Source organism: Diachasmimorpha longicaudata, chromosome 3 (assembly GCF_034640455.1).
Source record: "Diachasmimorpha longicaudata isolate KC_UGA_2023 chromosome 3, iyDiaLong2, whole genome shotgun sequence".
Classification (NCBI taxonomy): Eukaryota; Metazoa; Arthropoda; class Insecta; order Hymenoptera; family Braconidae; genus Diachasmimorpha; species Diachasmimorpha longicaudata.
Genome location: NC_087227.1, coordinates 4,422,755 through 4,447,174, shown reverse-complemented (window position 1 = coordinate 4,447,174; position 24,420 = coordinate 4,422,755). Strand labels below are relative to the sequence as shown.

At 37.1% G+C, this 24,420-nt stretch overlaps 4 protein-coding genes across 10 annotated transcripts; 2 read left to right on the top strand and 2 right to left on the bottom strand.

The window, feature by feature from the left end:
- Positions 1–318: 318 nt before the first annotated feature.
- On the top strand, positions 319–4,802 carry LOC135159975 (putative ATP-dependent RNA helicase TDRD12). The gene is made up of 2 exons (XM_064116063.1): positions 319–887; positions 1,833–4,802. The coding sequence occupies exons 1-2, from the start codon at positions 863–865 to the stop codon at positions 4,796–4,798; spliced, it is 2,991 nt and encodes a 996-aa protein (XP_063972133.1). The 5' UTR covers positions 319–862; the 3' UTR covers positions 4,799–4,802.
- Positions 4,803–4,954: 152 nt separating this feature from the next.
- On the bottom strand, positions 4,955–14,531 carry LOC135159986 (E3 ubiquitin-protein ligase TRIM45). Of its 5 annotated transcripts, none has more exons than XM_064116092.1 (11): positions 14,415–14,531; positions 14,222–14,317; positions 14,015–14,109; positions 13,796–13,934; positions 13,174–13,435; positions 12,736–12,908; positions 10,591–10,785; positions 9,807–10,000; positions 9,505–9,728; positions 9,341–9,448; positions 4,955–5,095 (listed from the first exon to the last, which is right to left on the bottom strand). In XM_064116092.1, exons 5-11 carry the CDS (start codon positions 13,244–13,246, stop codon positions 4,965–4,967), a joined length of 1,098 nt encoding a protein of 365 aa, XP_063972162.1. In that variant the 5' UTR covers positions 13,247–13,435; positions 13,796–13,934; positions 14,015–14,109; positions 14,222–14,317; positions 14,415–14,531; the 3' UTR covers positions 4,955–4,964. The 5 variants fall into 5 exon arrangements, with proteins under 5 accessions (XP_063972162.1, XP_063972161.1, XP_063972160.1 ...); XM_064116091.1 differs by having other exon boundaries at positions 14,222–14,275; positions 14,415–14,500; XM_064116090.1 differs by having other exon boundaries at positions 14,015–14,317.
- Positions 14,532–14,558: 27 nt separating this feature from the next.
- On the top strand, positions 14,559–21,530 carry LOC135159981 (FAD-dependent oxidoreductase domain-containing protein 1-like). The gene is made up of 5 exons (XM_064116081.1): positions 14,559–14,700; positions 14,788–14,923; positions 15,845–16,156; positions 17,385–18,037; positions 20,292–21,530. The coding sequence occupies exons 2-5, from the start codon at positions 14,837–14,839 to the stop codon at positions 20,788–20,790; spliced, it is 1,551 nt and encodes a 516-aa protein (XP_063972151.1). The 5' UTR covers positions 14,559–14,700; positions 14,788–14,836; the 3' UTR covers positions 20,791–21,530.
- LOC135159995 (calcium load-activated calcium channel) lies at positions 19,274–23,316 on the bottom strand. 3 transcript variants are annotated; one of them, XR_010298485.1, is made up of 5 exons: positions 23,143–23,316; positions 22,960–23,037; positions 22,563–22,882; positions 19,860–20,079; positions 19,274–19,497 (listed from the first exon to the last, which is right to left on the bottom strand). XR_010298485.1 is itself a non-coding variant. In XM_064116107.1 (4 exons), the coding sequence occupies exons 1-4, from the start codon at positions 23,201–23,203 to the stop codon at positions 20,044–20,046; spliced, it is 495 nt and encodes a 164-aa protein (XP_063972177.1). In that variant the 5' UTR covers positions 23,204–23,316; the 3' UTR covers positions 19,274–20,043. The 3 variants fall into 3 exon arrangements, 2 of the variants coding, with proteins under 2 accessions (XP_063972177.1, XP_063972176.1); XM_064116107.1 differs by having other exon boundaries at positions 19,274–20,079; XM_064116106.1 differs by lacking the exons at positions 19,274–19,497; positions 19,860–20,079 and adding an exon at positions 21,188–21,657 and having other exon boundaries at positions 23,143–23,311.
- Positions 23,317–24,420: the final 1,104 nt, after the last annotated feature.

Genomic DNA, 24,420 nt, shown 5'->3' with positions numbered 1-24,420 from the left:
AATATTAAGGAATGAAACTAATGGTGTTCGACGGAGAATTAAATTCTCCTCAATGAGGCTCAGTTGCGCTTCTTAATTGTGGTATATAATAATTAAAAACCACGGAAAAAATCGAAGTGCGGCAGTAAAGCCTTTGCTGCCCCTCGACTTTCTTCGTGGCTTCTGTTTTGCGAGATTAAGGGATGAAACTGGGTCCGATCGAGGGGGAATTTAATTGACCTTCGAACAACGTTGGTTTTATTCCTTAATATTCATTAGGAACAGAGAGACAATTTTTTAATGGTCCGCCGCCAGAGGAGATGGTGGTGCCTCTCACTGTCGGGGCCATTACTAGGGTTAGTATGGACAAAGAGGATAGACCACTGAATTGTATATATACATTTCAGTGCACTCGATTTACCCAACCCTGGAGACAAGCGAATGGAATTTATTAGGGATGGAACCATATTTCAGTGGTTAATTTGCCGGCCCTGACATCAAGCCAATTTACATCTCTAGCTTTAATTGTTCATGTGAATCCGCCATTGGATTTCTAAATTTCATTTTTTTGTAAAAAAAACTGGTGAGAATTCATGACGCCATGACAGTTTTCATTCATGATGAATCTTACAAGTTGGAATGAACATTTAAAATAGACAATAGTACTGATCATTGGAATATCAAAGGAGAAGATCAACACTTCTTAGTGATGACGTTAAATGAAAAAGTCTGCGGTGTTCACTGCCAATCATCTGAATGGATTTAATTTCTTACAAGTGATAACAGTTGTTGACTAATGTTCTGGGGACAATTTTCATATACAGAAGATAATTTGCATTTATTCTCAATGTGGGCTATTTGAAGCAGTTGGAGCGTTATAACTATGGAAGACACTGATAATTTTCTACGTAGGAGAATAATTCAGTCAATCACTTTAACTAATTTAACAGATCAGACATTAATTCGTTAGCGAAGAAGTAAAATAGTTGAAGTCGTAAACGTGAATGTTTTTGTTTAAAGATCGTCCCAATAAATTAAAAATATTAAAAATATTTATTTACTTTTACCAGATAAGTACATATTCTTTTGCTGTTATATTTTTCTCCAAATCAATATCTGAACAAAATGGAAATAGTAGAATACTAAAGGCGATTTTTTTCCCAAAAATTTGCCACAAAATTGAATTATAATAAAACAAAACATCAGTATCAGCTTTCAGTCACTCATTAATTTTTTATAATGAACTTGAAGAAATTAGTGTTAATGTCCTTAACGAAGCTGATATGGGAATCGTCTCATAATTTCGTTCGTATTCATTACACCATTGTCTATTACTTTTGTCTATTACCTGACTTTTTTTGGCCAACATATGCACATCTACACTTTTCTACACGACATCCACGTTACAGCCTAAATCTAACATTCTCATGAGATCTCCAGAATGAATATTTTTCGGTAGAAATTATTTTTCCCTGCAAAAAAAGTAATCACGAAAATTCCGGCAGTTTCCATATTTTTTAGATATTGCCCATCAATTCTTAAGAATTTTAAGGTTAGGTAACACTCTTATCCCACCAAAATTGATCAATTCGAGGCAATTTTCCAATGATTCATGTGACAAAATTACTTGTTCCATAACTGGAAGTCAGAACTTGGCTTCAATAAAATTCAAAACTTTATTTTGTCTTTAATTAGAAAAGTCAATTTGCTCACATGACCTCTCTGGAAGACCCCTCACAACCGGTTATTTATGAGGTGCATCAACAGAAGATCGACTTGAACTTTTCTACCCATTCGCTATTGAATTAATCCTTGAACCTCACCTGACTCACCTCACTATTCTCTGCCAACAGAAGAACCCGGTGAATTGCCATCAACCGCTGAAGAAATACTTGTATTCAATGTAGTGAATCCCCACCACATAATAGTGGGTACTGTAAATAATCGAAGCCAGCAACTCGACCAAATATCTCGTAAACTAGCTGGACTAGCGAAAAAATACTCTAAAAATGTGGTAGATCCTCCGGAAAATGGTGCCCTCACATTGGTCCAAGGACAACTGGGAACAAAAGCAGAGTTGCCAGCCTGGTGGTGTCGTGGTGTCGTCGAAAATTACACAGAGACAACATCTCAATACCAAATATCATTACCAGATCATGGAGTCACGGTGTCTCTCTCTCGAAATGAGTTTATCACAGTTCCACCTAATTCACTATCCGAGGATTACCTCGCTTTCCCCATTGCTCTCTACCACATCGTGCCAGGACTCATCGACTGTTACCCAGGAAACAACAACAAAAAGAAGTACGACATGGTCATTCAGAAGAAATGGAGTCCAGATGCTATTCATGTCACGAGATGTTTGATAGCTGGAGCATCGAAGATTTATTTTGATCACATTGCTGACTCTGGTGGTAAAAAATGTGGAGAAATTTACCTCATTATTGATGAGGAAGTGGTGCCACTGAGGTACACACTCGTTCACTCAAATTTTGGTGTTCACTTGAGGAACGAGGATTACGCAGCAATACGAGAGCTAGAGTCCCATCAACCCAAGGACGAAGTTAATGACAAGGAGAGTGTGATTTTGGAATCACCAATGATCGAGGTAAACGACGTTCCCAGCGTGGAATCAAAGAAAACTGCTCTCTCTGACGATAACAGCATCTGTTATTTTGACACTTCTTTATCAACGTCTGACAAGGAATCCTATCAAGAAGTATTTATCAGCAACACGAGAAAATGCCAACGACTGACATCAATAGGTGAAGCAAATTTTTCCATCACGATTTACGCAGCCTTGGAGGAAATGGAGATGAAAAGAATCTGGAAAATGCCCTCTTTCATGTGGCCAGCAGTCTCCAAGTGCTGCGATGTTCTTGCTGTAAGTCCCAAAAGAACAGGAAAAACCGTTGGCTACGTTGTACCGATATCAAATTTAGTTCTAGCCATGAAGGATCAACAAGAGGATAATTATCCACTTGTTCTGGTTCTCTGTAGCTCCACGAATGCTGCTAAAAATGCCCACGACATATTCTCCAGGATTCTGGCTCATAATGCGGATATTTTAATTGTCTCTGGCTTCAATGGTGTTGATTACAGATCTCTGACAGCTAAACTATACAATGGTTGTCACATATTTATATCAACACCAGCTTATCTCGACAGATATTTATCCAACGATCATTATCGCAAGGTCCTGAATCTCGACTACATTCGACACATTATTTTTGATCAACTCGACATCATTCTACAGAAACAGAAGACAGAGTTGATAAATGTCCTGAAGGAAACCTGTGTTGTCAAACGAAAATGTGAAAATTTGAAAGGCTTCACTGTACAATTGATTGCTGTTGCTGAGCAATGGTCAACGGTTCTTGGTAAATTCACTGAAATATTCAGTGATCCTTACATCTGTATTGGCTCTCATCCTGATGCCGTCATATCCTGCGGTGTACAACCAAAATTACGACAGATTCGAATTGCTGATAAACCTGATCAGTTGGTGGAGCTCTTGGGGGATCGTTATCGAGCTGTGAAGACACTAGTTGTCTGTCGAAGTAGAAGAGAAGCTGCAAAATTGAAGAAACGAATAGCTGGACAATGTAACATTCTATATGCTGATGGTAAATCACACATTGATGAGATCCACTCGATCAAGGATCACTGGAATTTAGCTATTTCCGGATTATATCCTGTGCTAATCTGCACTGACAGTGTTCTGTTCGATTTACGTATCTCCGATGCTGAATGGCTGATTCATTATACCATTGCTACCACAACAAAATCGATATTTAACTTTCGATTCTCGTCATTGATTTCTAACTTGAAGTGCAGACAAAAAGCTATGGAAGTGACGATCATTCTGGATGAAACTAATGATCTCCAGCTCAGAGGAGTTTTGGATTTAATGGAGCGATCAGGAGTGAAATTGACGAAGAATCAACTGGAAGCTGCTGATAAAATTGTGAGGTCTCTGGACAGAAAGAAAGAGAATTTTTCCATTTGTGATAACGTGAAGGCTTTTGGTTACTGCTCCAGTAAATTTAACTGTCCCTACAGACACTGGGTCCTGCCGGATGTTGATCAATCGAAAATTCCAGTCGAGGAAGGTGATACTGTAAAATTACTCTTGACGTATGTTCACACAGCCACACATTTTTCTGGTAGAATTCTGGAGAGAATGGACTTCCAGGGACAAGTCTCCAAGTTTGGGGATCATGAACATGTGGCCATTGTTGCCAGAGTGAATCAGTACTTCGCTGTTCAGGGTAACAGGATAAGGGATAGAAATATTTACGTCGGGGGAATTTATGGATTTAAACGTGATGAGGGACATTATGAGAGGGTCTCCATTCTTAATATTGTCCAGAGGGATGCGGATGATCGACCGAAGTACGTGGATCTCAAGTGCATCGACACAGGTCTGGAATATCGTGATGTTGTGGTTTCTGGTCTGTTAGAATTATCGGAGGAGTTGAGAGCTGCAGCTGCACACATCGTCGAGATATTCTTGAGCAATATCATGCCTTATGATGATGAGGAGGAGTGGAGTTGGTCTGCTATGAACTGTGTGAAGAAGTGGATAGAGGATAATCGATCGCCAATTAAATTTTATCGAGGCAGAGTACAATTGGTTTTGGGGACTACCATATGGGTGGATCCATTAGAGATCAAGATGAAAATCACTGGCAGAAGGGATCAACAGGTTTCCACCCTCAAGTCTCACTTGGTGAAGATGAATCATGGGGTTTCTGATGATGAGCATATCAAACGTCTTATGAAACTTTGCCAAAATGTCGAGACGACAGGTCCATAATTTAATTATTCAAACCATTTTTTTTGGGGATTTATTTTTCGTTTTGCAGTAGATAAATTAGCATTCTCAGGTTTAGAATAAAGAGTATAAAAAATATAACGTGGGACTTTAATTGGACGCCATTATGGAGTCATTGGTTAATGGTCAAGTGAGGAGTTCAGAGCTTTTAGAGGTTAATTCGATAGGAAGGAGGATGCCATTGGGGACAGACACTGTGACGAGTTGTTGTTCCGCAACAGGACCAATGGGCGGCCCCAGGGTGGCCGTGATGTCCGTGTCCACAGCCTGCGTATCCTCCTTCATATGAAATCAGAGTAATTATGTGGGTATTATTAATCTGTAGAGAGAATTGAGAACCGATATGGAGGAATTAAGGACCGGTTGGTTACACTGAACTATCTGCAATAAATATTTTTTGTTTTTACATTTTATTTGCAACTTGGGTGGAGTGTTACGTCAAGCAGATGGATAGAAAAAAGGAACGTACGCTTCAAAAAAAAGGAAGAAAGAAAACTAAAAATACAAGACATGGTCCTTTTTAATTTATATCTTAGAATGATCACAGTAAATGCAAAGTCGATAATGCCTAATTTGGTGGAGGAGGGTAGAGAGGGGTAAATGACTTCCTGAGGGTTCAAGGAGGATTATTTTAAAATATCGTTCCCTGAAAAATTATCAATTATTTTTAGCAATTTTTTAAATATTAATAGTGTTACTCTATAATGCGTAGAACCCTGGGAATTAGAAAACTTTTCTCTAGGTGGCGATTGGCTGTCACGGAGGGGAGAGGGTGAAAGGGAAATATTCACAATTTAAAGCATTCTGTAATCAACACGTGGCCAATTGTAAAATATTGTTACGTGTCCCCCTTCGAATATCATTCCTTTGTCTATGACCTGAACTTGGTCAGAAGAACGAGTGTCTTTTGGATTACGTTAGTCTTCTGTGTGTCTCTCTTCGGAGCTCTTACATGACGCATCGTAATACTCCTTGTAACTAATAAACCGCCCCAAACGTTTACCAACCTGTGTCGTCTTTATTCTTCGTCGGATATTACAATATTGTTCTCTGAAAATTCTTTAAACATTTTTAATAATGTTTTAATTACCATAGTGTTACCATAAAATGCTTACAACCCTGGAAATTAGAAAATTTTACTTGAGATTGTAATTAATTGTCACTTTATTGTGAAATAAGGGAAGGGGTGACTAAATTTAGGTTGCTGTCTGGTGAATTGCAAAGTGACGGGTGATAACCACGTCAATTAAATTTTTCCAATTTCCAGGGATCTGAGCATTTTATGGTAAGATTAGGGTAAGTGAAGAATTTCTAAAACATTTAATAATTTGGCGGAGAACAATATTTTAAAAGATTCCTCCTTAGGAAGTCATTTACCCCTCTCCCCTCTTCTTCTCTAAATCAGGCAATATCGAATTTGCATTTATTGCATTTATCCTAATATATTAATGAAAAAGCTCAGGTTCTAGATTTTTAGTTTTTTGTCAGGATATTTTCATTTTGTCTGTACATTTCTGCTTGATGCAGCACTGCACCAAAGTTTCACATGATATAATAAGATAAGAAAGTATAAAAAGAGAAACAATCCATTCCAGATAGTTCAGGTTCTCCAACGGGGCCTTAAGGGGTTATTCTCATGTGAGCACTTCAAAAAATCGATTTTTTTTTTATATTTTGACAGTAAAACCTATTGAAAACATGCTGTGAAAAATTCAGACGGAAATTCATAGTATTTGATAAGTTACAGCTCATAGTCGCCGACGTGTCGTAAGCGATTGTCTACCAGGCTTTAAACTTTAAACGCGTTTTTCTCGAATCATCATTTTCTGAAACGGTCAAGGTCCTACAAGAAAAAGTATTCAACCGATTGCTTTAAAATTTACATATGTTCTTCTACTTATTTATAGTTATCGTCCCTGCCACAATTGTTTATTTTCGACAATATCTTCATATTTTTTTTAAACGATTTGTAACGAAAAAGAACGAGATTTTCGTGATTTTTTTTTTGAAGTTCGATATTTTTTTTTGTTTTTAATGAAATTGATTATATTTGGTAGGGACGATAGCCACAGATCTACTGAATAATAATCCATTCAATTTTTTTAGTTCAGACAACATGAACAGCCGCTATCACCTTGACCAGTGAACTACCTTTTTTTGTTGGGGACTACTTTGACTTAAAAAAAATATATGTTAAAAATGTGAAAACGAAAAAAAAATTTTTTTCCTATAGTTCAAAGTACAAATAAAAATATATTGAAAAATCAACATGATTGAAGTTTGTTGTCGCATAAAAAAAAAATTCCGAAAAAGTGGTAAAATATAGGCGTTCACATGAGAATAACCCCTTAAATTATTTGGAAGATACTACATGGCGTCATGTTGAGTCTGAGATAGCAGATCAACTTTTCCCAGAGTTACCAGGCGGCTGTGTTATCCAAAAAATCTTTTCGATTTTTTTCAGAATAGGGTGGGCTAATGAATGAACAAATAAACGATTCGCTTTTTTCAAAGTAACTGGCAGATTCCATTGGTTTTGCATTTGAATTTGATTAATTTTGGTGTTAACCCTTAGCGCTCCGCACGTTTTTGTACCCCTGCCTACCGGCGACTCCGGCACATTTTCGCAGCGGAATGACGGTTGGCTCCGTAGCGGAGCCAACGGAGCGCTAAGGGTTAATCAATGGAGTGAATACATTGTTTTAGCGATAAAAATTATTCGATCAGAAAATATCAAGTTAAAACATATAAAAAATGAAATTGAAGAACAGAAAATTACGAAAACGCCAGTTAATGAGCAAAATCATTTGTGGAAATAAATGAATCTATTCATGACATAACTAAAAAAGACATTGCTCATATATCGAACATGGTTACCTCATGAAGGTAACCGATTAGTGGACAAGGGAACTCGTAACTGAGACAAACGTTGCTCATGTATCGAACATGGTGATAATTGATTATTTCATAGTGATAATCGATTATTTGATGATCGATTAGTGGAAAGTATAGGCAGAATAGACCTAAATATTACGCCATTTTGTTTTTTTATAGACAAAATTTTCTTATAAACTAAATAGAAATTTTGTGATATTAGAATCAGGATTTTCATATTTTTTTACACAAAAAAATTCGTCTACATATGCAAAATATATTTTAATTATTTCATTAATTTAGATCACAAAATTAGTTATATTTTTGAAATCCAAAACCAAATTCATATACTCATTCACTGTTGCAGTGACCCTAGCTTCTACCCAAGTCCCAATGACGCCATATCGACTTCATTCGACTGATCATAACTAAATAAAATATTTTTTTTAACCGCCGCCTGGAAAATCTACCTCATCCCTCACGCAAATCACTGCCCTCGCAGAAAACTCAATAACTACTCGATTGGGCAACGACTTGAGCCCTTCGTCAATGAACTGTCGATCGTTAATTGATTTAACAGAATAAGCCAAATGGCTCGGATGTAATAAATAAAAAGAAAATCGTTAATCGATGACTAAGTGATGATCAATCAATAGATGGTCGAGTGCTGCTCGATGGGTATTCGACTGCTACTCGATTATCAGTCGATGGCTGGTCGATCCCCAGTCAACGATCGATTGCTATTCGATTGTTAGTCGATCTTCAGCCCCGGGGCGTGCAGGCAGGGGGGGGGGGGTGACCTTAGAATTTTGGCAGGATGTTAATTCCGAAAATCATCACCTTAAATAGTTGTTTTTATAATTACACTAGCTGACCCGGCAAACGTTGTTTTGCCATATAAATAATTTCCTAGTAATTTCGTTCTCATCCCTACTCCGTGCTGTTTACTGGATCAGAAGTGACACCTGTAGACATCTGGCGGGGATAACTAATTAAATGACGATTGATCAGTTTTCGACCGGAGAGGAAAAATGATTAAATTACTAAAATGGCTATTAAAAAATAAGAGTTGATCGTAGAAGGGTGAAAATTGAGGATTGTATGTATTTTTGTATGTTGTATCATAAAAAAAATAGAAATTAAAAATTTTGTCTAAAAAATAAAAAAAAAATTTAGGGCTGGACTACCCCTAGCATTTAGGGGGATGAAAAATAGATGTTGGCCGATTCTCATAGATACCGGATAAGCACAAAAAATTTCATCAAACTCGGTCAAGCCGTTTCGGAGGAGTATGGCAACAAAAACTGTGACACGAGAATTTTATATATGAGATAGTGAAGTCGATCCTCAGACGATCAATTGAGCAGAGATCGACTAATACTTGATTGAGTCTTCAATAAAATCTCACGATCGAGTGATCGTCCAGGGGGGCTTATGAGCCGAAGACAAGGATATCAAGCACGTGGGGGAGAGTTTCCTGGCAAGGTATGCACCTTAATTATCTCATCGTGAGCCCGTACAAGTCATATTTTCGTGATTTGCAGCTTCACGCAGGGGACAGTGATTTCTTCTCTGACTCTGACTCAGGCATGAAATGTAATGGTTCTACGTCTAATTATACTTTTTTTGTCAATAATTTAATCGAGTTACCAGGCATTGTTCCCTGACAGGCACACGTCGCCTCCTTCCTTCCACCACTGGAGCAAAATGTACAGCAATGAAAGATCCCCATGTGTGTGAAATTATGCTGCATGTGTTCTAAAATAAAATTAATGGTTAAAACTCAAGCTCTAGATATTTTTCATCTGACTCACCGTTCATAACGCTTTTAGGTCGAATATTCACCCCTAATTTGTGAAATCTCTTCAGAATAATTCTGCTGAGACTGAGGATTTCTGCATCCGAGCCTTCAGCGAGTAATTGCTCGGTAAGAGATATTGCATCCAATAAATTTCGGGCCTTTCGTAGACGTAGGAATTCTTCGACTCTCGCTCGGGCTTGTTTAGCGTAGAAATATTCTTGATCGATTCTTGAGGCTCTACGAAGGAAAAAAAATAATGTGGGGTAAAATGGAATTGTGGTGATGCTCAATGGACGTTGATATGCGAGGACATACGTGAGGGATGAAAATCTGGGGGAATAATTCGTGAAAGATTTTGATGAGTATCTCAGGAGAAGCTTGTCCAGGAGGACTCGAGCACTTTTCAAACTATTTAACAAGAGGGTCGCAGCTGATTTGGCAGACTCCCGGTGGCCTTCACTGGCGTGACCCCGATGTCTTCCACGCCACATGCACTCACTGCAGGTGACCTGGCCCATTGGACAGTAAATATTTGACATAAATGGATTATTCTTGTCATTTAATTGATTATTTAATTAGTGGATTAAGCGATTATTTATTGAGGTCTAATTATTCGTACTTTTGACCTCAAAGTGCGTTAATTTTCATTTGTTGTTTCATTTGTAATGTCATTTGTTGGAGTGTGAATGAAGAATATGAGTTGGACATTTGTTTGAAAATTAGAAAAATTACTGGAATTTTGTTATTTTTCACTGCTTCTTAGTAATTGTCAAGCAAATTTTCTACTTCAAGTGATTAGTATTTTATAGGATCGAAGTACTTAGGACTTTCATCATCGCTTCCTGGAGATAATTTTTGAAGGATTTGCAAAGTTTCAAGCATTTTGGTACAGGTTAAAAGATAACAAATGTCCACATTTTCGATGTAATTTTCAAGCAAATTTCCCACTCAAGTTGTTAATATTTTTTAGGGCCACAATGTATTGACCCTGAACATCACCTCCTGGAGATGGATGAAGGTGAAATTTGCTCAGCTAAAAGAAGGGGAAATGCCGAATGTGGCCAAGGATAAGTGATCGAGAGTGAATATAAACTCAAACCTGTTGACAAGCGATGCAGAAAAATCTGAGAGGGTATCCAGGGTGCTCAAGACAGACTGTTGTCCTCCTGAACCTTCTCGCTTGCCAGAGAGGAATGATATCGTGAGATCTATTCTCAGAATGATAAACTTGACGGTGTCCCTGGGCACAGAGGTCGCAAAAATTCCGCAAACACGTGGAACAGTGGAGATTAGCCTTTTTTCAAATAAAGTTAAAGATTAAAATCTGAATTTTTGATCTTCAGAGGTAAAAAAGTTCAAGAATTTGTTACACTTCTAAAAAATGATCCGTCGTTTGAAAAACAAGTTCTATTATTTATTAATAGGAATAAAATATTTTGAAGAATATCAATACTCATTGCAATTAGTTGGTAAATTTGACAACTGAAAATATTCAACAGGAGTGTATCCGTGGCTTGAGGCCACATCCCCCGACTCTGAATTGGCGATCCAATCAGGATACCGAAAACTCAATGCTTCAATGTATATTATGGCTTGAAACCCTAATCTATCGAATAGCTTATTCTAAAATTATCTCCGAAAAAACGGATAATTCACTACATCTTCCGCAAAACAAAAAGTCACATTGTAATCTATTCATTGAACCGTAGCAGGCGTTCCTTCCAATTGTAATCAGACCGAAATTGCATTGACCTAAATTTGTGTCTTTCGAATGGTTAGTGTGGTGTCACTTTTTAGAGGGCTGACGAAGATGATTTCAAAATCAGCTATGAACTTGCTTTTATCATCAGTTACCCTCCCCCCAAGTAATTCATCAACTGACCGCACTCGGCCCTCAAATTTCTGCAAGTCTCGACCAAAGAGGATTCACTGAAACCCTCTGTGTCCCTCCTATAGACCTTCAGTAGAGAGTATAAGGGTGCACAATTGATGGACCAAAATGTAAGGCCAAGAGGAGCAAAGTAAAGGAGTCGCAAAATTATTCTTGACTAAATCTGCCTCATCGATGAGACTTCCCATATCTGTAAGTCATTTTCACCTGCAGATTTCATCGATAACTGTTGCGTCGCAATATATTCGTAGAAATGCGTATGCAATCTTTTAATCATTTCGTCGTGATTGAAACCTTTGGCTAGGCACAGATGAGATATACACGTTCGGGGGAATTTCAACAAAAATCTTTTTTATTGAAAGGGGATTCTTGACTGGAGAAATTCCCCATTTTTTTTACTCTTTTCCCCGGATGCATCGTTTCATCGTGTGCACCACTCGCCCTCCACGCGCACCTAGGCGTTTTCCCCTTTTTTCTCCATAGCTACTTACCCGCCGTACCCTGCCTAGCAAACGATAATTGGAGACTTCCTTTTCCCTCCTCTCTCATTTTCCTGACAGAAAAAGGGAAGGTACCTTCTACCAACAGACCCACGAGTCGTAACATTCACATCGTGAAACATTAGCAAGTCCTAGCCAAGCTGTCAAGTCGATCAAATATACATATTGAAGACTAAGGATATTTTGTAAGACTAGTATAGATTAGAACAAGTGTTTGTGTTATTAAACAGTGGTTAAAGTGGCTCACCGCATTATTCATTCAAAGGAAACCCTGCATTCATCTTTATCACCAAAACCCCCGAACTAGCCAAGTGAATATACGGTAGCTTGGCAGTTCTCGTGTCCTTGTAGTGAGACTATCAAAAGTCACATCGGACCTTACAAACCCGATAAGTTCCAGCATAACTGCGCTACAGAACGCCACAATAACATTCAGGCAATTCTTCTTTGCCAACCCAAAACAGATTTGTTTTCACATCATTTTTTTTCGCCTGATCGCATCCAATACCATTATCCCAGTGCCATCTTACCCACCCTAATTTTTCCCTTTTTTGAGATTTTCGCCCGAATACCTATCGAAATTGGTAATATGCCATTAACAGAAGACTCCAGAATTGAATATTTCAGCAGATGAAACTACTGCTAAAAAATAGACTAGTTAAAACATGACATTTTTTATTTCTAGGTTATGAAGGACTGTGGAAGTAGAGTCTCGGGAGATCTCCCTTCAAGCCGACCCGAGGGTACAGCTCCTCTAAATCTTCGCGATCATTTGATGTCGAAGATTTGAAGCTCCATTGTCCTCTACCAAAACCATCACCACTAATTTTATTTTAAATGATCATTCACTCGCCTCAACGTCACCACGACAGGTGTCACAGAAGCACTGGATTCTCCTTCTCCCGACAGCATTCATCAGCAAGCGATGCTGAAGAGGGTAGTGAGGGGGTGGCATTGGTGACAAAACCCCCGGTAGAGGATGTTCACATATGATGCAGCCCTTTGCACTCTCCTCCCCTGGCCAATCTGCATCCCCCATTCGTTGTCTTTCTTGTATTAAGGGGAGTCTTCCAGTGGGGTCACGTGATCAAATTGATTTTTCTAATGACAGACAGAATAATTTCTTGATTTTGATAAACTTCAAACGCCGACATGCAATTATGATGCCCAGATGTCGGAAATTGGGGCCCATAAAAACCAGAAAAATCACGTTGGCTGTCATTACAGAAGTCATTTTAGTCACATGATCCTCTCGAAGAGGGCCCTTGGACATTTATCAGTGATAGTGTACCTCCATTGCGAAGTGCCTCGACACAGCTGGTGCAAATGGGATGAAGACAGTCCAGTAGACGTGGCTCATCCATCCTCTCCCTGCAGGTGGGACAATGAGACCATAAGAAGTCATCAGAGAGATTAGTCTCATCATTCCCCCGCAATGATTTCGTTAATTTGACGTATGCCAGGGTAAGTTTGACGTTAAAAGCCCCTTTGAGAGCTTCCGCGATTCACAGCCACTGCTAAACTGAACTAGATTGCTTGAAATTTGTCAGCTGCTGGGAATAGAAACAGAGGCATATGATGACTGGTTTATTTTAGTTCTGCTCACTCGTGATACTTCAATTTCGTTTCGAGATGAGCTTGATAAATATAATATATTATAAATAAAGATGAGGGAGGAATACAGTTATATCTGTGTCAAGAACCTTTTTTATGGATAAATGAGGGGTTTGAATAACCTATAAATCTAATTGTACAGGAGCTTTTATGAGTAAACAGTTTGCAGATGTGATTGGCAAACCATATATTAAATTTATTAGTGAATATGTGGGTTTCAATTGATTATGATAGAGGACATGAAGACGGAAATTTCCGGATATAAACAAACGAGTTTGGTCCAGTCAATTTTCACATACTCCACATAATCCTTTTCCAGCGAAAATTTAATAATTCTGAAAATGCTGGGTCCATTAAGCTCATTTTTAATATTACTTCTTGGATTTGTTGAAGGATTCACTTTCCAATTCCCAATTCATTCCAACATATCCAATCACGCTAAAAAAGAAAAGAAAAAGAACAGAATAATTTGCTTAGTTTTGGAGGTTTTTCGAAGAAATGATTTATAAACAAATTACCATTCCTCGAACTGAACTGGCTCTAGATTTAGCCTTTACTTTCACCCGTCGTCTGACCTGATTTCAAATTTCTTTGAATGTCTTTATCCACTTTTCTGAAAATGAAAATGTTCCGAAGGAGCGTATGCAGTCGGTAAAATACCGATTTAAGAGTAGATCTACTGTAACATCGGCTGTACAAAAAAGTAATAAAAATTTGGCGCTGACCTCCACCATAACCTCTTCTAATCCCAGTGATGGGCCACATTAAAGACGAATTGTCTGTAAATAAACCGAAGAATCTTTCTAGGAATAAATGTAACCCTGAAAAATTTGTTGTTCCACAAGAAATTATAGGTTATACATTGAGCTCTCGTTCTTTTATCCATCATCTTAAATAAAACAATTTCACTCGTCTTACCAAAGGTCCTGCTATATCTTCATAGCTACCCCCACCAGAGACCTCACTAGCTGCCGGCAATTGTATTTCTCGAGTCGAGATACGAATCGTTATGGAATAGCATCACATGTTCACGAGGTTATCAAGAATCCCAACTCGAAATTCTCTTGTTTTTACATTGAAATGCACATGTAAACACAGTATTCTAGGAATCGCTTTTTAATACAATTAGACAATCAGTTCTGTTATCTTGAATGATAACTTCTTGCAAAAACGTGTTTTCACTTGAGATGTATTTGTGCTAAAAGTAAGTGTATGCAACATAAACTCATCTCGTTATCAACTAAAACAAGTGGAGATGTCGGGAATTGTTAATTACCATGTTGTGTTCCAGAGGCTGAAGCCAGTCAAGATTAGGAACTTGGCGTTGATGTTCCTCAAACATGTTACGGAACATTTTTCAATCTGCCAGGAAAGTTGCTGTGCCCCGAGCTACGAGATTACATTATCCAAGTCTATACAGTGATAAAGTAAGTTGATGAGGAATGACTGGAGGACAATTAATATTGTTAGTTATCCCCCTTCGAATTCTCCCCTTTCAAACTGTCTACGATGGAATATCCAGTGAACTCTTTGGTTACGACACTCACCTTTTTAACCGGAGTTTGGAGAGTTTTTCTAGATTAAATCGTCGTAGATCTTACAGATCATCATCGTCCTGTCCTTCCTCCTAGTTATAACTCCACCACCCCAACCATTTATTCATTGTGTCCTGTGTCTTTTCACCAAACTCGACAATATTGTTAAATAGCCCCAGACAAAGTCAATAGACGAAAAAACCTGAGTAAGACATCATATGTAACAAATACACTGAGCGTCGACAGAATTGTATTTTTCAGTTACAAAGAGATATTAGTGAGTAAAAATTCAAAAAAAAATTGAATTTTGTAAGATAGTAGGTAAGAGTTGGGACTCACTCTGGGCCCAGATTCAGCTCGATCAGTGGAGCCGAGTAATCGTAGTTTGTTTATAAATCATTTCTTCGAAATATCTCCAAAACGAAACAAGACATTCAGTTTTGTTCTTTTCATCTTTTTCGATATGATTGGATCTGTCAATATCAATCAATATCTGCATTAATATCTTTTTCATAAATATTCTCGTCATAACTACATCAGTAAACAATTTTTTTATCGGAATGAATTCTCTTTAATTGATGTGTAATGAGTTAAAATAAATAGTTCCTTGAATCTATTTATTGTTTACTTTGCAAATGATTTTTTTCGCTTAATAAATACCCAAAAGAATTTTTTCAAACAAATACGTCATTTCTTTTTATCCAGAATTATAGTTTCTAAATATTTTCTCATTGTGCGTGAGACATGAAATTTAACATCAGCACTACTATAAAAAAATCATATTCTGTTTTAAAACGAGAATATTTTTTTCAGGCAGATGATAAACATGAGCCAAAGGAAACAGACGAAAATTATTGGGAAACGGATGTTGAGCCGGAAGACCCGATCTCCAGGACCGCCAGAGTCATGGGAAAGCAGATGAGAGAAATTAAACAGAAGGCCATGTTTTGGAAAGAACCAATGAATGTTAATATCGACGAATGGGATATTGATTCAACCTATTATCCTTCCCACGTCGATGTTGTGGTAGTTGGAGGTGGTGCAATTGGAAGCTCAGTGGCTTACTGGCTGAAGCAAATGTCGAATGGCGCATTAAGCGTCGTCGTCGTTGAGAAGGACCCGACGGTTCGACCATTATTATTTTTTTGGGGAGTGCATTAGGCCCTTTTTTTACTGTAAATGTTTGGCGAATGCGACAGTTTCTGATCTGCTAAGTCCAGTTGTGTGAATGGGAGGGGTAAAAATAAAAAGGCCAATCACATCCCATTGAAACTTCTTCAAGCCAAATCTTCATTAATAATTATAAATAATCTTTTTTGAGTTAAATATTGAATAACTAACGAAAATCACAGTTTCAAAGAATTTAGTCTTTGAGAATTTCTCATGATTTCTTTGAACGTTCATGAGTTTTCCCTTACGAAGTGGGACAATTTCTGATAACGAAAACAAGGCGGCTTTAACATTCACGTAGAAACTCTTTTTTTCATCTTCTTGGCCGTTAGAGACTTCTCAAGTTTCATTTTCTTTTCAATTACGCTTCGTTCTCTCTTCAGTTTTTTTTCTCCGCCTGCAAATTGTCTCACACATCCAAAATCTGTTAGAACCGACCCATGTTGGGAAATGGAAATTGGTCTTTTGTTCCTGGATAATTTAGATCAATCATTATCGTCATGGGGGACCGATATAATCAGACTTTGGTATTTTTTAACTTCTTGCATATCAAATGACGCCATTTTAAACACTCATCACACATGAGGATTTACTTGCTAAAAGAATATGATCCCATGTTACAGATTTCTCCTCTAGAATCTCACGTATACATCACGAAAAACGGGCCCGATGTACTGCCTCATACCCCCACCAAAAAATACCGCAAATTCAGAGTAAAATCTACCGTACCTATTAACTAACATTCCCCGTGAAACGTCTGAACAGACTCTACTTTATCTTTTATAATTGTATTGTCACGATTGGATCTATTAATTAATTAATTTATTCCATGTATCCTCTACTCGGGTTTTTGCATTCTTCCTCTCCATCCGCGTCGCATTTACCCCAGTTGTACGCGACGTACACTCTCCAGGTGACCAAAGAAACCCTTGGAAACCTTAGCCGACACGACCTCCATCACCTGAGCTTCATCGGGAACTCACATTTCTTGATGATTTCTTTTCCGTGTTGAAATTTCCGTGTCTACATTTTCCGAAGATTAAAATTCCACTGCCCAAAGTTGGACTTGAACCCGCACCTCACGACTCCCGTCGTTCGTCCGAGGGATTTAACCAATTCGGCCACCGTCGTCGGTGTCTTAATTGTATTGTCATTTTATTTAATAATTTTTATTTCCTTTCAGTACTCGAAGGCCTCCTCAGTACTGTCTGCTGGTGGACTTCGTCAACAATTTTCCCTCGAAGAAAACATAGAAATGTCCTTATACGGAGCTGAATTTCTTCGTACGATAAACGAACATTTACAAGTACCAAATGAACCAAAGATTGATGTTCAGTTTCATCCATATGGATATTTAATGCTTGCCTCTGAAAATGGAGCAGAAGATCTCATAAAAAATTCTAAACTCCAAAATTCGAAAGGAGCTAAAAATATTATTTTAACTGCTGAAAAAATAAAAGCACAATTTCCCTGGATGAACACTGAGGGAATCGCCCTGGGATGTCTAGGACTTGAGAAGGAAGGCTGGTTTGATCCTTGGTGTCTTCTCTCCGCATTTAAGAAGAAAGGAATCAGCCTGGGTGTTGAATATGTCAATGCTGAGGCGAAAGGCTTCATCTTTAGAAAAAATAGTCAGGTTATTGTGTCAGGAACGGGATATGATCGATATCAGGGCCTCAATCATATTGTGGTTAAAACCGAAAATGATGAGAAAAAAGTTATACAGTTTGCACTTTGTATTATTGCTGCTGGTGCACACAGTGGAGAGGTTGCCAAAATGGCGAAAATTGGATGTGGACCTGGAATACTCACTGTACCGCTTCCTGTTGAACCCAGGTGATTTTATCTATTTTTGTCAATTCATTAGTTTTAATAAACTCATAAATTTTAGGAAATTACTGGCCTGAAGGTAGACATACTTAAACTAAACTACCGGTCAGGACGATAAGGTGCCGATCTGAATTGCCAAATTTTCCAGCTAATTGTACGCCTCAAATTCTAACACAATCGTAAATAGTCACTAGTGTTTAGATTCAATTTCGACAAGTATTGACATTTTTTTAACACTTGGCAGAGCTTAATGTCATGTAATACATTTCAAGTTTGTGATTTTTATGACGTGTAAAAATCGGTGAAACTAAGATCAAGATAAGGGTTTGCAGGTGAGCTTATGATAGATGAATTTTTCAATAGAACCAGGAAACTTCAGTTTTGGATTGAAATTACCCCTAGGGGACTAAAAAATGATGATAATTGGATAATTCATGGATCGACTTAAAGACAATTTAATATATTTCGATCTCAAATAAAACTATTCGGTCTAACTAGAGTAAAAATTTTAAAATTTTCGTGTTTAAGAAATAAAAATGGGAAATTGTCAAGCCTGACATAAAAACCAGGCATTGGTGTACAACCTCTGGTTCGTTTCATTAGAGGAACTAACTAAAGTGACAAAAGGGATATGACACCCTGGTACCTGATGACTCAAATTAACAGTGGTCCCATTCATGCACCTCTGTTTAGACCCCAGAAAACAGAGCATACCACACCCCAAACTTCTCAGAACTTCCACCCCTAAAAATCTTTTTCGATTTCAAATGAAAACACGAAAATGGAAGAAATACCAATCGTATACAGACCTATTCAATCCAATCCACTAATTAATTCTTGATTAACTGTTTGAAACATAAGCAATAGATTTTTTAATTTCGTTGAAAAAAAGTCTATAATTAAGATGAAAAAATTAAAATTTCAAACGTAATCGAATTTTCTGAACATTTCGGCTCGTGTTCGATGATCTTTGAACTTCCTAAAAGTTCTAAAGTGGTACAGCTACTGTAAGGTCCGGTTGAAATCATTCCAAAATCGATTCAGACCATCAAATTGTCACGACAGATTGCAACAAAATTATTTGATTGTTACCAACCTCAATTACCCCCTTTCATTCATTGTTACCATAGCCTGTTAATTAATTTTTTTATTCTAATAAAACCATTGTTTCAACAGTTTATTTATGTACGCACTTTACGATCACGTGAACTTTTCCAACCGGGCCTTAAGGGGTTACATGGGTTTCGTCGGGCAAAAAACGGCCTTTTTTCAATAATTTTTTTTGCATGTAAAAAATGAAATATTTAGATGAAACTTTTTATTATTTAAAAGATACATATTTAATAAACATTTTGTAAAATTTTCAAAAAAAAATATCAAGATGGCGGCCATTACGACGCCATTTCCGGCAGTCCCTCGGAAAAAAGGTGCCTCCGCGTTGTCAGCAGAACTTCTTTCAGGATTATCTGAAATGAACGGAAAAAATTCGTGTTTTAGTAAAGACAATAAACTAGGTATTGGACGAAGGAAAAAAAAAAAAATGAAAATTCGATTTTTGGCAGACATTTTTATAAAAAAATGCAAATTTTGATGAAAATTTCTCGAAATTTTTCAATTTTTAAATAGTTGTAATTAAAAAAAAAAAAAATCCTTCGTTCAAGACCTTGTAAATAATATCTCGAAGACTTGTGTAAAATTTCATTAAGATCGGTTGAGTAGTTCGCGAGAAATCTTGACAACCGACTTTGAAAACATAGTTTTGAGAAAAACGCGTTTAAAGTTTTGGAGACAATAAAAGTGGGGAAAAAATTTTTTTTTTTCAACTTACATTGAATCGTCGATTCCTGGGCCATAAAGTAGAGAACCTGCTGCAGCTGCAATGTCCAGGGCATCCTTTTGCTCCTGTCGATGACGAACCCTGGCTTATCTGGGCTCTAGACACTTTAAACGGCTCTAGACACTTTAAACGGCTCTAGACACTTTGAATTACCTGACCTGGAGCGTCCGTCTTTTCAGGGCTGTATCTCCGAAACTATTACTCGGATCAACTTGAAAATTTAGGACAATATTCTAGAGATGTTATAGAATTTAATAAGACAAAAAAAAAAATCGATTTTTTGAAACCGTGAAACCCATGTAACCCCTTAAATAATCTAAATCCACAACGTTCCCACATTAATTGTTGGGTGTTTCCGTTTTTTTGCTTCCGGATGGAATCATTACAATCGGCCTTAAAAAAAACGATAATTTTTGTTTATAGGAAACGATACATCTATCATTTTCACGCACCAGAGGGACCCGGGCTAAACACTCCAATGACAATTGATCCTTCGGGCACCTGGTTCAGACGTGAGGGTCTTGCCAACCACTACATATGTGGTAGATCCCCAACATGTGACGCAACCGAGCCCTGCACTGACAATCTAGACGTAGATGAAGATTTCTTCGAAAAAAATATATGGCCCTTGCTGGGTGATCGAGTCAAGTCCTTCCAGAACTTAAAAATCAAGTCCTCCTGGGCGGGTTATTACGACTACAACAAATTCGACGAGAATGGAATAATTGGTGCACATCCTCTGTTCAATAACCTGTACTTTGCTTGTGGATTTAGTGGACATGGAATTCAACAGGCGCCAGCTGTTGGAAGAGCAATAGCTGAGTTGGTCTGTCATGCAGAATTTAGGACGATACAATTAGACTCATTTTCATTTGATAGGCTCATATCGCTAGAACCGATGCAAGAAGTAAATATTATTTAATCAATTAAGCCCAGTGTTGTCGTAGGGACTCCTGCGAATGTCGTTTTTCGAATATATTAAAAAATGATAGGATCGATCGATTGGAAAATGAGAAATTGCGGAAACTCAGTGAACTGGGGTTTGTGTTTCTGATAGACATTTCTGATGATTTAAGAAAGTTACTTTAATGTATAAAGAGATCAGGTGCTTTTGCCATTTGAAAATCATCGATGAATGTGAAATCATAATTGTTCAGTCGAATGTACGTGTCAGATACATTTTAACCCTATTCTGCTGTCATTTGACTGATATTGTCAACGTCCTAAGGCCTCACTTGGGTCGAAAAAGCAGAATTTGTCGTGCGTTTTTAAACGTAAATAAATCAGAATTTTCAGCGAATCAGGGAGACAAGTAACAATTTTTTAACAATGCTGATGTTCAATATTTATTGATCAATCGCAGAGATCGTTCAAAAGCAGGAAATTCTTTTCTGAAATTTACTAAGTTATGTAATGGAGGGATCACAGGCCCTGGGATTCTCGAAAATGTATAAGTTTATGAATTTGTGTTAGATCTATTGTGAAGATATTTGCCGGAATTTGATTGATAAGAAATATCGTTGGAAAGTTATCTCAAGATCAATTGCGTTGCTGTTTAGTGCACGACCAGACCAGTCACCGCTCTGAAGGGGATAATAATCTTGTTTCACTTTTGTAAACATCAGTTTAATCAGTTCGAATAAACCTGTTATTTTTTGTTGACTGTTATTTTATTCATTCGATTGAAAATGTTCTATCACTTAAACTGCTGAGGAGGGGGTCCGAAGATGCTCCCACTTTGCTTACTGGCCGTCCTGGAAGGCGCGAATCCCAGAAGTTTCTGGATATTCTGTAAAGAAGTAAAAAAACAGGGTCAAACATATTGAAAAGGATTGTAATTCTCCAATCACGACCCAAAAAAAAATCTTATTTTGCCATATAATGGTCTGAAATGTAAAAATAGGAGATTTTTTTGAAAATGTCTGTGGTACCCCTTGATTACAATCATTTTCGATAAAGAAAAAATATAGGAGGGTTTAAAAAAATGCAAAATAAATTGAAATTTTGTCAGATGGTGGGTAAGAGTTGAGGCTAACTATTGGGCCCAAATTCAGTTCGATCGGTCAAGCCGTTTTTCAGAAATTGTAATTTGTTTATGAACTATTTTTTCGAAACATCTCGCAAACTAAGCACGATATTGTTCTTTTTCTTTTCGTATTATTGGCCATGATTGGATCTACTAAAATCAATAAAAATTGTTGTTTGCCCTCTCAACCACTCAAAACTTGAGCTATTAATTTAAAATTGTGACGAGATCTTCCTTTCATCATTACAACAAATGCTATTGAAAATCAGCTTGATGGAATCATTAGTTTCAGAAATTTTCAATTTTTAATGTAAAATGATTGTGTGGAATATTTCAAAATTGACTGGATCGAATTCGTTTTTTAGTACGAAAATTTTCCTTCAATTTACTGTTCACATGATTCTGCGTCATTTCCAATGAAAATTAAGAAATATGAAAAATGACCGATTACAATGTTTCCATTTGGAAGTAAAAAGGAATAATTTTTGGCCCTTTGAGAAAAATTCCGATATCTCAGAACCTAAAATCAACAAATTGGGGCCTTTTCTCATAGCCGGCCATATATGTTCCCCAAAAGCACACAATGAAATAGTCCATTTGATCTCTATCTCCAAGAACAATCATCGAATCCAAGTGATTTTAGACTTGAAATTATATATTTAATTTACCTGTCTGATGCTCATCGTGCAGAGAATATATAGAAATATGAATGAGCACTCGGTGTAGTCATCGCCAGATAAATTCCTATGAGACAATCCCTGAATCCAACTAATTGGCACAAATGGCAGTCTGGCAACAATTTTTCCATCAAATATACTATTGAACATGCTCAACAAAGCTGTGAAAGCGAAACCAATGGCAAACATTGATTTCATTTTAACCAGTGACAAATCACGATTGTTGTTCTTCAGTCTTTCCTCTTCACGTTCAATTTTCTTTTTCTGTTGTTTGTCTAAGGAGTCTCCATGTGCCTCTTTCCTTTTTTCGACTGAAAATGGTAATAAGCCCCCCAATAAATTAATGGTTCCTCGACCGTGTCAGAAAGAGGTTATGTTGAACACTTACGTTTTTTACTCTGTTTTTCGACCTCTGATTTCAATTTCTGATATTTTTCTGTTCTGTAAACCATTAGCCATGTTAATCCTGAAAATTGCAATAATTATTAATTAACAAATACATGTAGATTTAATTGCTGTGGTGTTGTTCAACTCCAATCAATAATTTTTTATAGGCCATGATGTTCCATACCTTCACCCAATAATGCTGTGCAAATACTAATAAATACAATAAGTATTGTGTCAGCCCACATGATTCTCACACTATTCACTTCTGATTGCACTGTCAGATGATGAGGTCTTAAATAGTGGACAACACTAAGTCATAGCCAGCTGATCAAGCTGATGACTGGATTAGATGACATCTTGCGCCCACAATTTTGTGCGCGTAATTTGAACGATTGTTGTCTCCACTAAACGACGAGCAACAACCAAAGAGCAAAAGAAACAACAAGACGATCAATTTGTTTATCAAACATTGGTCCCGTGATTCTTAACGATAACAATAATCAGGCAGCAGCAGTTATTAGACTCTTGATGAGTTATTGAAATGTATGGATGCATTTTCTCTTTCATCAACAAATGGAACATTTTTTCATCTCATTTGTTCATCAACAAATGAATAGCGAGTTGTCGAATGGTTTTTACAATATCTTTTTTCCTATTAATTTATATCTGTCAAGAATGTACATAAATTTAAACATGAAAATGAATAAAAAGATTCAATTATTTTATCAAACCATTTTTATTTATTTGTTTCTATCATTTTTTCCTATTTTATTGAATTGTTTATGATAGAGAACATCAAGACAAAAATTTTCAGATAAATAAAATGGAATTCAATCCAGTAAATTTGGACAAATGACTATTATAATGAGTTTCAGGTTCAGTCGTATGAGCTAAAAATTTTTTTTTTAACGACAAAACTTTATTCATGAGCGACTCATCCGCTTGGATTAGACACAGATTTAATTATAAAATAAAATGAGTTTTATTGGAGAGATACCAATTTTTCAATAACTAATATTTTTATGAGAATTCATAGTTCAGATCAGGGGTTTTCTTTAGGTCGTAGATTAGTATTAACTCGAAATTAAAAAAGTCCTCAGTTCTCTACACCTAAGCATCTAGAAAAAAAGGGGGGGGCTTGTGACGTAAGAAGTCGAGGGTGCGTCGGGTGTATATAATAGGACTTTGTATATAATAGGACAATAAAAAAACTTGGTTTAAAAAAAAAAAGTGTTTAAATCGCTCGGTCAGACGACGGGACCCACGAGGTGTGAGTTCGAGTCCGACTTAGGGCATTGGAATTTTTAATCTTTCGAAAACCATCGAACAGAAGTTTAGACACCACGAATCATCAAGAAATATTATTTCCCGATGAAACTCCGTTCCTGGACGTCTTGCCGGCCAAGGTTAACCATGGTTTCCTTTGTTGTATACCCCGAAATTCCGGAATTAGAACCACATT

What these genes read in the sequence shown, in the direction of transcription:
- LOC135159975 (XM_064116063.1), top strand. Translation starts at nt 863, where the DNA reads ATGGAAGACACTGATAATTTTCTAC. An exon ending in AGACACTGATAATTTTCTAC is followed by an intron (nt 888 to 1,832) that starts GTAGGAGAATAA and finishes CTCTGCCAACAG; the next exon opens with AAGAACCCGGTGAATTGCCA.
- LOC135159986 (XM_064116090.1), bottom strand. Translation starts at nt 13,246, where the DNA reads ATGGATGAGCCACGTCTACTGGACTGTCTTCATCCCATTTGCACCAGC. An exon ending in CGAGGCACTTCGCAATGGAG is followed by an intron (nt 12,909 to 13,173) that starts GTACACTATCAC and finishes TGGGGGATGCAG; the next exon opens with ATTGGCCAGGGGAGGAGAGT. An exon ending in CTGTCAGGGAACAATGCCTG is followed by an intron (nt 5,096 to 9,340) that starts GTAACTCGATTA and finishes TTTCATATGAAG; the next exon opens with GAGGATACGCAGGCTGTGGA.
- LOC135159981 (XM_064116081.1), top strand. Translation starts at nt 14,837, where the DNA reads ATGTTACGGAACATTTTTCAATCTGCCAGGAAAGTTGCTGTGCCCCGA. An exon ending in CAAGTCTATACAGTGATAAA is followed by an intron (nt 14,924 to 15,844) that starts GTAAGTTGATGA and finishes TATTTTTTTCAG; the next exon opens with GCAGATGATAAACATGAGCC. An exon ending in TCGTTGAGAAGGACCCGACG is followed by an intron (nt 16,157 to 17,384) that starts GTTCGACCATTA and finishes ATTTCCTTTCAG; the next exon opens with TACTCGAAGGCCTCCTCAGT.
- LOC135159995 (XM_064116106.1), bottom strand. Translation starts at nt 23,203, where the DNA reads ATGTGGGCTGACACAATACTTATTGTATTTATTAGTATTTGCACAGCA. An exon ending in CGAAAAACAGAGTAAAAAAC is followed by an intron (nt 22,883 to 22,959) that starts GTAAGTGTTCAA and finishes TACCATTTTCAG; the next exon opens with TCGAAAAAAGGAAAGAGGCA. An exon ending in GCACGATGAGCATCAGACAG is followed by an intron (nt 21,658 to 22,562) that starts GTAAATTAAATA and finishes ACTTCTTTACAG; the next exon opens with AATATCCAGAAACTTCTGGG.